Raw genomic sequence first — 11,151 nt, 5'->3', positions numbered from 1 at the left:
TTTTTTAAATAGGAGTTTGAAAAACGTTACCAGTGTTTTTTTTGGGACGGCTTCGAATGACGTCCCATCCTCGTTCACCTCTCACATAAGGATCCTATAAAGTCTGTGGTTTGGGGCCCTCAGACATGCGCAGTGACAACCTCCCCCGAGTAGCGTGTGTAGTATTATTATTGTTGTGAATGGGGGGGATGGGGGGGATGGGGGCGTTCCGTCACAAGAGCGACGCTCCGGAGCCAGGAAGTAGACCGTGTGGGTGCCTTCAAGAGCACGCGGAATTTTCAATTGCCACAGTGATAAAACAACAATTATACCATCTTATTTTTTCAATTCATATTTTATTTTTATTTGCATCTATTTTGTATCGTAGAAACAAGCTAAATATGTAAAATAAACACGATATTTGGTGCGTGTCAGCAGTATTTGTTGACACAGGGGGAGGAACACTTGAAAGTTGCAGGTAGAGAGAGAGAGGGAGGGAGGGAGAGAGAGAGAGAGAAACTGAGAATTGAGTTTTTCCTATCTCTCCGTGGGTCATTTATATTAAAACACACTTGGAAGCAAAGGAAGAAGTCGAAGGAGCAACGGCCATCATAACGCGGACCAGCAGTGTACACATTTCTCCACAGGGGGAAGAAAAGAACCCAGGAAGTGGGAGAAAGATAAACTGAGAGACTCGAAGGAACGCAGCCCAAGTTCGACCGGCGGGGCGATTTTGAGTTGAGGGTGGGAAAAAAGGCCGAATCAAAGTGACGAATCCACTGTGGGAAAAGATGCCGAGGGTAGTTCCGGACCAGAGGAGCAAGTTTGAGAATGAGGAGTTTTTCCGCAAGTTGAGCAGGGAGTGTGAGGTGAGCGTGCACGGCGGAAATAAACACACACACACACACACACACACAGCTGACAGCATAAAACGTTAATTATTCTCAACACGTAACTTACATCAAATTATTTTAAAGTTGACTCCAGTTTGTAAAAAAAAAATACTGTATGCTTAAATTAATCTAATCTGACACTACCTTTGTCATATCAAAAGTATTCTTAATGTGTGAATTCATAAAACAAAAGCAATTTAAATAGGAAAATGTCTGTGACGGACTTTGAAATGAAAGCTTAGTGTTGCGTTGACGAGCGAAAAAGCTTCCTGCAGACTTGGTGTGGGCAATACTGCGATTTTCGTAGCGATTCGATACCACATAAATGCATGTATAGTATTGTCGATATCAACACCTTTTAGTTGAAAAATCCATCCATCCATTTTCTACCGCTTATTCCCTTTTGGGGTCGCGGGGGGCGCTGGCGCCTATCTCAGCTACAATCGGGCGAAAGGCGGGATACACCCTGGACAAGTCGCTCCCACCTCATCGCAGGGCCACCACAGATAGACAGACAACATTCACACTCACATTCACACACTGATGAATATATTGGAATAAAACAAAGATTCTAAGCAAACAAAATACAACTTTTTTGTGAACAATTTAACAAAAAGAAAAAATATGTCATAAGGTCTGACTATTGCCTTATTTCCTCTTGTTATGTATAATTGCTTGACCAAAATAAAGTCAGTAGTGCAAAATAGGTTAATAAATGCAAAAACTACTGTTGGTTCTATTTAAAATCCTTTGGCCTTTAGCCCCAAAGCAATCATCTGTTCATTGACTTAGTCCCTAAGTTTGTAAAGACTGTAACTATACGGACAACCCAACGGAAAACACAGATAGGTATGGAAATAAGCCGAAATCTAAATGTTGTCAGGCCTCGATTGATCGCTTATTGATGCTACCCGTAGTATCAGTACAATCACCATTTGGTTCGATCCAAATGCTTACAGTATATCAGTGTTGTTTTAGCTGAGCTCCTCAAGGCTCCTGTGTTTTGTTGCAGATTAAATACACCGGCTTCAGGGACCGACCGCACGAGGAAAGGCAAGCCCGCTTCCAGAACGCCTGTAGGGATGGACGGTCAGAAATAGTAAGTACTAAAGTAAATATACTGTATAATATTCTTTAGATTAATGGAATGCACTTGTATATGTGGTTTGAAAAAAGATAATATTTGCGATGTACAGTTGATGGATAGACACTGTCTGTTCTGAGTGTTTTGTCACCAGGAAGTAGACGTGCTGCCAGTCATGCAAGGTCATCAGGTTTGAACACATCAGCGTTTTTTCCTGCTGCCCAGTACGGTTACAAGATGGTTACAACACACTTGAATGTTGGGCATGATTGATAAAGTCATTATTGCCACATCCATGTTGGATATATAGCAAACGTGGGAAAGAAAAAAAAAGTCTTCAAGTTTTTGCAAAGCTTAAAATATATTTGACTCATTCTCCAAACCAAGGTCATCTCAAATGTAATTGTGTGTTTTAATTTTTTTTAGTAGCTGATAAACGGCAGCTTTCCAGTTTTTTCTTTGGGAGTTCACCATATACTCTTGCTGTGTCTGTCAACAAAGCATACTCTCAAAGCTCAGCCTCTTTTCCCTGGCTGCTTTTTTTATGTTTAGAACTTTATGACACATTATGTCACATTCATGCTCTATCATTATTATGTTGTGTCTTCAGACGTATGGTGCTGAGTCTGTTCAAACCATCCCAAGCTAAAAAGAAAAAACGTGGCAGATCTTCATCTTATATTCACAAAAAAATGTAAACTATGCATTGGGATACAAGGTGTCATCACTATTAAACGATGAGCAGATGGTATGACAGTTTTTGCGGTGTTTACACGTGAATACTGCTTTATAGAAATGTATTTTGACACAACGTAAGAAACATTTTATTGTGGTTGTTTTCAAACAACAAAACATACATGTTTAAACATTTTTAAAAATATAATTCAAACCACTGCTTTAAAGGGGGAATATTGTGACTTCTTTGTGGTCTACAAAACATTTAATGGTGGTTCTTTGGTCAAGCTTTTGCACAGTTTGTTTTACGGACCATGCCTTTTCAAGCCACTTTCTGGTCGTCTCTTCAGGATGCACCGTTTTGTGGGCTGTCTTGTTTATGTGCCTGCACATCGACAGCATCTTCTCTCCGTCAGCCATGTTGTAGTTTTTAGCACTTCCATATGGAGTCTAATGACAGATTTCGCTTAATCTATTTGCTACTTTGTATTGAAAATGGCAAGAGCGGAGGATGCATGTGCATGTACGAGCGATTCTGCCCCGCATCAAAAATAAGGAAACTTATTGACTAAAGCGCCGGACTATAATGCAGTCTCGGGCAAAGCTGTTTGAGGAAATCTGTACCGTATATGAAGATATTCACTGACGTCACACTTGGGGAAACGTCACAAATGGGACTAATTCAGGATGGCTAGTTTGGAGGAAGTACGAAGGAAGGCAAGATTGTTTTATAAATATATTTGCCATGCTTCTATGGTTTGATTTAAAATGTTTTGGATTTATGCAAATTTTCTGGGCTAAGTTTTGCATAATTGGTCCCCTTTAAAACTTAAAACATGTACAGAAACTGTCAACACTACAAAATATTGAGGATGGGACCTAACTGGATTTTTCAAGGCCTGACTTGTGTGTCATGATTAAAAGTGTGAACAATAATCTTTACTACTCTGACAGAAATTTGATTACATTTTTATGAAATATCAGAAAGGGGATAAGGAACTATTGATTCGAATTTGGGGGTGATCTAAATTACGGTCTGGATTAAAGATTCTTTACTCAATAGAACCTGGCATAAATCTGCGCTCTCCAAATGCTTTTCTAGTGGATTTTGTTTTATTTGCTCCAAGACATTATTTTATGAATATGTTGGTAATATTATTGCAGTTTCAGTTAAAATTTATTGTAATAGGGCTGTCAAATTTAACTAGTTAACATAAATTATCGCATTAATCATGTATCAACGCTGATTAGTCACGCAATTTATTTTGGCCTGACATGTGCCTCTTAACTGCTGATAGTCACCTGAAACGCGGCGTGGGTTATTATACGGACAGTGATCAGGTCAATACATCGGGGCAAAGATGAGTGGGGAGACTCTGCAAGTGTGCTCACTGGCAAATTTCACTTCAAATTACCCCTCCACCCCCCATCTGAGTTTTGAGTCAAATTACAAGCATTCAAGTAAATGGTAAAAAATTCAAAATTATTTACAACATTTGGTTGTTTTTTTTAAATCAATTTAAATTATGTTACTCCATTAATCATGGTTAATCTAAATTCAAAAATGTGAATAATCTGATTAAAAATAATCGTTGGAAGATTTATTTAATTTATATTTTGTTATTATTGTCTTTATATTTGCATTTTTTTAAGTTTTAGTTCAATGCAATATGTTGCATGTTTTTCCAATACATACAATATCATGAATTTACGTTCCATGTACTGCCTATGGCGGATGTCGAAACCACAATATTCAAAAGAAAAAAAGTGGTCATTAATATTAGATGTCCATGTGAACAATCAAATTAGTAGAATTACATGTCCTAATGTATTTCAAATTAATAAAATAGCTTTATTGTATATAAAATGTATATTTCATGTGCGGATGAGGGTCGGGTTGATGAATCTGACCATAAGTTTAAAATGTTTAGGTTTAATGTGATAAATGGGTCAATAATTCAAACTAAATTACCCTAGGCTAAGCTCATTAGTGATGAGTCGCTGTTTAAACAACTATTGATTTTCTTGCAGTGCTGCTCTTTGGTCTTTCCATTTCTTAAAAAAAAAAATCTTTCTCTCTTTTCGTTGAACTTCTATTTATTCCCTCTTCCTGCTATCGCCCTTGTTCTTTCAATTTCTACTTCTCATCTTTCCATGAGTGTTCCTTCTTCTAACCGCTCTTTCTCTCCTTCTCTCCTCCTCCTTTGTCTCGATCTGTTTCCCTCCCTTTCTTTGATCGCACATAGCTTTGCCTCCTTTTCTCTCTGACCGTAGTAGACACCAAATTACTGTCAGATGGTCGTAATCCAATACTTCAAGTAGGGCAGAAATTATGACTTGGGTGTTCTTAGAGTGTGTGTGTGTGTGTGTGTGTGTGTGTGTGTGTGTGTGTGTGTGTGTGTGTGTGTGTGTGTGTGTGTGTGTGTGTGTGTGTGTGTGTGTGTGTGTGTGTGTGTGTGTGTGTGTGTGTGTGTGTGCGTGCGTGCGTGCGTGCGTGCGTGCGTGCGTGCGTGCGTGCGTGCGTGCGTGCGTGCGTGCGTGCGTGCGTGCGTGCGTGCGTGCGTGTGCCTGTGTGCGTGCGTTCGTTCAAGGCACTTATATTTTCTCTGTTTACATGAGTTGCAGTCACTTTGTCTCTTCTCTTTCCTGCAGACTTTCTCTTCCCTCCTGCTCTCAAATACGACAGTACATAATTCATACACATCCAGCTAAAATGAAGCCTAAATGCCCTTAGTATTGATCTGTCCCAGACACTGACTGAGACGACAGACATGCGTACGAACCAACTTGCATAAAAATGGACATTTTGCACTTTATGTTCTGTCAGTATACAATTAATTTCTTGTCGAGATACGAGCAATTTTATGTTTCATTTATGTTCAGTTTGTTTACAATAAAGAATGATAAGTGTGTTCCCCATCCATACTGCGACGCCTTTTTGATGGAGATTAGGCCCTTAGAAAAAGCGTTTATGTCACTGTATTAAAAAAGTAAAAGGAAAGTAGATGCCTAAGTGAACGAAAACTTTAGACAGAACAATAACTCTTTGTAGAAATCTGTAATATATACTTTACAATAAGGCTTGTCAATATGCGACCCAAGAGCCAAATCCAGCCCGGGAATGTTGCCAGAAAGTTTGTCAGGTTCAGTTCAAAGCTTGGGGGACAAACATTTTTACAGAAATTTGCTATAAACTCAAGAGTGTTCCTGTTGTACGGAGTAACGTGGACCACTGTAAACACATTGGCAGATCCTTGCATTTGTATTTTAACCTTGCCTGCAAACATACATCGCTGGGGTCCAAACTGGTGATTTTACAAAACCGGGGCACCCCTTTAATTCTTCTCTTTTTTTTCCTCATTTGGGCTATTCAACTGGTGGCCAGATAGTTCAGTTCAACAACTTGTGAGACTCACATTTTGGCAGAAAATCCTTAAAACAGCAAAATGCTTCTGCAACTCAAACAAAAAAAATATATAAAAATCAAATGTCTTCTGTAGAGGATGCAGGTTCTTTGGAATATACATAATAAATATAATAGTGAAGGGGGAAGTCCGGACCCCGTGTTCTTAGCTTTCTGGAAATGTGGTCACCTAAACAATTCAATTGAATATCTCCGCTTTACAGCATTTTTGCAGTCTAAAATGATTTGTTCCATTCCATACATATTTTAAATTGAACCATTTCCAATACTTCATAGTATTTATATTGCTTCCAAGAGATTCTAATTTGCCTTTAGCTCCACTCTCCCTAAATAGCTAAACTTGTGCACAGTCAAACACACTGTCATTATAATTAACTGCCCCCATAGTGCTTATATTGATTGCATTATTAAAGTTATCGTTCATATGGAAGCAGTTTCTGTATCACCTGTTTATACCGTGTATTTAGATAATAATAAAGTACAATTTCTCTGTACTAAATAAAATGGTTTGTTTGCCCTCCACAGGCCTTTGTAGCCACAGGCACCAACCTCTCCCTCCAGTTCTTTCCAGCCAACCTGCATGGAGATCAGAGGCAGGTTCCTACCAGGGAGTATGTTGACTTTGAGAGAGAGACAGGAAAGGTAGGGTTTACACACACACACACACACACACACACACACACACACACACACACACACACACACACACACGCCCTCACTAGTTTGTCACATGCATGGAAGGTCTAAGCTGACTGTCAGCAGAGAAGGCAAAAACTAATTTTTGCATACAATTATTTTGTTTAATATTTAATGCACATTAGATTGGACATAACATAAGTAAACACAATTGATTACAGTGTAGCGGTGGACTAACTTCTTTCCAGAGCAGTAAGAGACTTTGGCAACTTTCCCAATTACTACTTTAGTTATACAGCATTGTTGGAGACTTATGAAGCAAACACACATACCGAGCTGTGCAGGGTGACCACTGTTACATTTGTGTCCTGATCCAGATGAGAGTGAGGTATAGAAGGGTTAATGTAAGTGATGCCAGATAGCGTACATGTGTACACCTTGCTTCCAGAAGCCGCGCTGCACACCGCCATTACCAGTTGAATCCGTATACCTGGCTTTTAGCTCATTGCTTAGCGCTGCTGCACTTAACACTCAATCAGTTGAGATCAGGGATGGTTACAGAAAAAAAGTAGTATTAATGCAGTCTCAACCACCTGTGACAAGTGCTTAAAGGTGTGCAAGTAACATCTGGAAAGCACACCAACAGCAGTCCTCATGTCCAACAACACACACAGATACTCCCTTTTCGAACATGCTCTAATGAGAAACTGGAAGCATGTGATAGATCGCATTCTTATTGTGTGCATGTTCGAAATAAAGTAACATCCTAACCATAACCACATTTTGCTGCAAACAAACACATCCTCATTTGGCACCAAACAGTCACAGCGAGCGAAATATTCACAACAGTGACAATTCTGTATTACAGCTGGTTTTGCTGCGATAATTTGTTGAGGATTTTATTTCGTATTGTTGAATTTGTTAACATTTTATTTATATTATTCAATTATCTAATGACCATTATATTCAACGTGTATGTGACACAATTATGTTAAAAATGTTGTCAAATGATTATAATTTGGTAATCACATTAATCACACTATTAAATTTGCTCAGTTAGTGTATTTCGAGCACGCATACAATACAATTACAATGTAAAGCATCAGATATATAATATATACAAAAAGGAGTAGGAAGAAGCAGAGCTTGTTTAATCTTACCCCCTTTCATAAAAAAGAAAAAAATTAAAGTACCACTGATAGTCACACACACACTAGCTTTAGTGAAATTACTCTCTGCGTTTGACCCATCCCCTCGTTCTACCCCCTGGGAGGTGAGGGGAGCAGTGAGCAGCAGCGGTGGCCGCGCTCGGGAATCATTTTGGTGATTTAACCCCCAATTCCAACCATTGATTCTGAGGGCCAAGCAGGGAGGTAATGGGTCCCATTTTTATAGTCTTTGGAATGACTCGGCCGGGGTTTGAACTCACAATCTACCGATTTCAGGGCGGACACTCTAACCACAAGGCCACTGAGCAGTCTTATCCTATTTCTTTGTTCTCTGTTAGTAACAGAACATCCATCCATCCATTTTCTACCGCTTATTCCCTTTCGGGGTCGCGGGGGGCGCTGGCGCCTATGTGTAAACAGTGAATGAATAAATAATAAAAAAATAAATGTACCATAAGTAAACAAATGTTAAATATATAAATTATTGTATGTATTTTTTTAAAATGGTTCTAGATATTTATGACAATTCTTCTTCTTTTTACATTTTTCAAACACTTGTAATTTAATGTCTCTTAAACTGAATCACATTGGTGCATTGTTTGATTTCTTTGCTTAATCCATTCCATAATTTAATTCCACATATTGAAATGCTAAAGGTCTTAAGTGTTGTACATGTATACAAACGTTTTAAATAAGATTCTCCTCTAAGATTATATTTATCCTCTTTTATTGAGAAGAACTGTTGTATATTCTTGGGTAGCAGGTTATAGTTTGCTTTGTACTTAATTCTTAATTCAAGTCGTTGAATTTCAATATTTCTGATTCAATAAATAAAGTATTTGTATATTCTTTTTCCAACATTATGTATTATTCTAATTGATCTTTTTTGTGACACCGTTAATGAATGAAGTGCACATTTGTAGTTGTTTCCCCATATTTCTGGACAAACCCTCAGATATGGTAACACTAGCGAGCAGTAGAGAATATGGAGTGGTTTTGATCCAGAACATATTTTGTTTCATCCATTATTGATGTGTGGATTAATCATGATTAATCACAGGTTATTACTCACATGTATGAATTAACTTTACTTAAAAAAACACCCTAATATTTCTATACAAATTCAGATTTTATAAAGGCATTGTTTGCAAACAAAATGTTTGTTTTCTATGTTTTAAGTACCTGTTTGGGCACTGTTTTAAAAATAGTAATTTAATAAATATCATTATATATGTGATTATATTTATAAATAACGTATGCTTCATCCTGCAAAGGCATGTCCACACACACACACATCCATCCATCCATCACTGAGTACAAATTGATTTTTGTGTCAAAATGAAAGTTGGACCAGCGTAGAAATTTTTTTTTTTTTACTTTGTTTGACTCAGTCTCAGTGTGTGCTGGTTACTAATCACCTGCTATGGCTTTGAAAGGAAAATCCACTCTGAAATGTTGTGACTTCAATTATTTTGAGTCAAAGTTGTGGAATCACTGCTGAGTGCGTGTACATGAGAGAGATAGTATTCAGTAGAGACCAGAGTCAAATTTAAAAAACTTTAAGAGCCCAGATGATGTTGCAGAACTTCCACACTGTACAACCGCTGTGATTGTTAATTGTCTCCCTTGGCACCCCGCCTAAACTCAGTGTATGTGTGTGCGTGTGTGTGTGTGTCAGGGGGTCCTCCACGGGCACTGGCCAGCTGAAATGCATGCTGGCTGGCAGCTCATTAAAAATGCATTCTGTGGAATCGATGGACCTGCATGCCCCAGAGCTGACGGACTAATCTCAATTATTTAACAGGAGTGCACTGATGGTTTGGAACTAAGTGTTGCGTTGATGCTGGCTGCGGTGTGTAATGGTGAGTGCGTGTGAGAGAGCGAACAAGAGAGGGAAGGTGACTGCAAGCATTGTATTTTAGGAATAGGTATGTATTTGTGTGTGAGTTTGTGTGTGTGTTTTTGTGAGTAACATGATACCCTCTTCTTTGTTACCTCAACGGTGCTCACAGATGTATGAAGTTTTAATGAGGTCAGGATTCACCAACGTGAAGCAGTTTCACAGCTGTTCAGCATAAGCAAAGTTCTGAAGTGAAGTGAATTATATGTATATAGCGCTTTTCTCTAGAGACTGAAAGCGCTTTACATAGTGAAACCCAATATCTACATCTTTAGGTTACATTTAAACCAGTGTGGGTGGCACTGGGAGCAGGTGGGTAAAGTGTTTTGCCCAAGGACACAAGACAGTGACTCGGATGGAGGAAGCAGTGATCGAACCTTCAAGTTGATAGCATGGCCGCTCTACCAACCGAGCCCTTCCGCCCATCACCCAAATGATGAAAAAGATAGAACCTAAAATTGAACCTTGAGGAACAACACTAGTATAACTAAAAACGTTGAACAAAAGCCCACTGACGCTTCTGAAGTAAACAAGCTACAGCAACAACATTAGTTATATAAATCACATTATGAAAAAAAGTAACTACCAAAAAAGAAAGGACTTAAAGGGGTGCTTTGAGGAACGCCTCAGTTATGTGAATCACAATTTGGGACCACAGTGTTCTATGTTTGTTACCAAAGTTAAATGTCAAATCAAGGATCTGCCAATTTGTTTTCAGTGGTCTAAGTTCCTCTGTACAACAGGAGCACTCAAGCGTTTTTAGGAATTGGCTGCAAAAATGTGTGTCTCAACTTTTGAACTGAACTTCAGAGCTCGTATTGTGTCATTCCCGACCCGGATTTGTTCCCCGAGCCGCCAGTTGAATAGCGCCGCCATAGGATATGCCAACAGCAAACCAGAGCTCTTGAATATACAGTAAGCGAAGGAAGAGGGATGACGGGGGGTGTATGGACGGTGTAGCCAGGAGTCGTGGATGCATTGCATTGTGGGTGGGTGTTGTGTTGTGTTTGTGGTGTTTTGCAGGGCGTATGTTCTCCAGAAGTGTGTTTGTCATCGTTTAATGTGGGTTCGCGGAGTGTGGCGCATGTTGGTGGGAGTGTTGAAGTTGTTTTGTATCGCAAACATTGGTGTGATCTGTGTGGCTGTGGAACAAGACCTCTGGTTTACACACAGTAGGAGGAAAAAAAACTCTTCCGCCGTTTTGAAATTACGGCAGGGGAAGGGTCACACGTGACGTTATAGATTTGACTCAGCCGTAAAGGTAAGCATGCGCTTATTAATTTGGGGAGCGAGTTTTACCTGGCTGTTATTCAAGGCAGGCGCATATCACATGCCCGGCGGCTATCCAAGGACAAACAGGTCCTAGGTGAGGGATCAGACAAAGAGCAGCT

The 11,151-nt window shown here is 39.2% G+C and overlaps 1 protein-coding gene across 8 annotated transcripts in view; it reads left to right on the top strand.

Moving 5' to 3' along the window:
- The first annotated feature begins 453 nt into the window (after positions 1–453).
- Positions 454–11,151, top strand: part of cbfb (core-binding factor subunit beta) — a 47,905-nt gene continuing 37,207 nt past the window's right edge. For 2 of the 8 annotated variants that reach the window (XM_061917430.1, XM_061917432.1), the window contains exons 1-3: positions 455–848; positions 1,885–1,971; positions 6,581–6,697. In XM_061917430.1, coding sequence (XP_061773414.1) covers positions 771–848; positions 1,885–1,971; positions 6,581–6,697 — 282 coding nt within the window. In that variant the 5' untranslated portion in view covers positions 455–770. Of the gene's footprint in view, positions 849–1,884; positions 1,972–6,580; positions 6,698–11,151 lie in introns of all 8 variants that reach the window. The other 6 variants (XM_061917431.1, XM_061917425.1, XM_061917426.1 and 3 more) reach the window with 4 other exon arrangements.

This window comes from Nerophis ophidion, linkage group LG12 (assembly GCF_033978795.1).
Source record: "Nerophis ophidion isolate RoL-2023_Sa linkage group LG12, RoL_Noph_v1.0, whole genome shotgun sequence".
NCBI classification, from domain to species: domain Eukaryota; kingdom Metazoa; phylum Chordata; class Actinopteri; order Syngnathiformes; family Syngnathidae; genus Nerophis; species Nerophis ophidion.
This window is presented reverse-complemented; position numbering and strand designations above follow the sequence as displayed.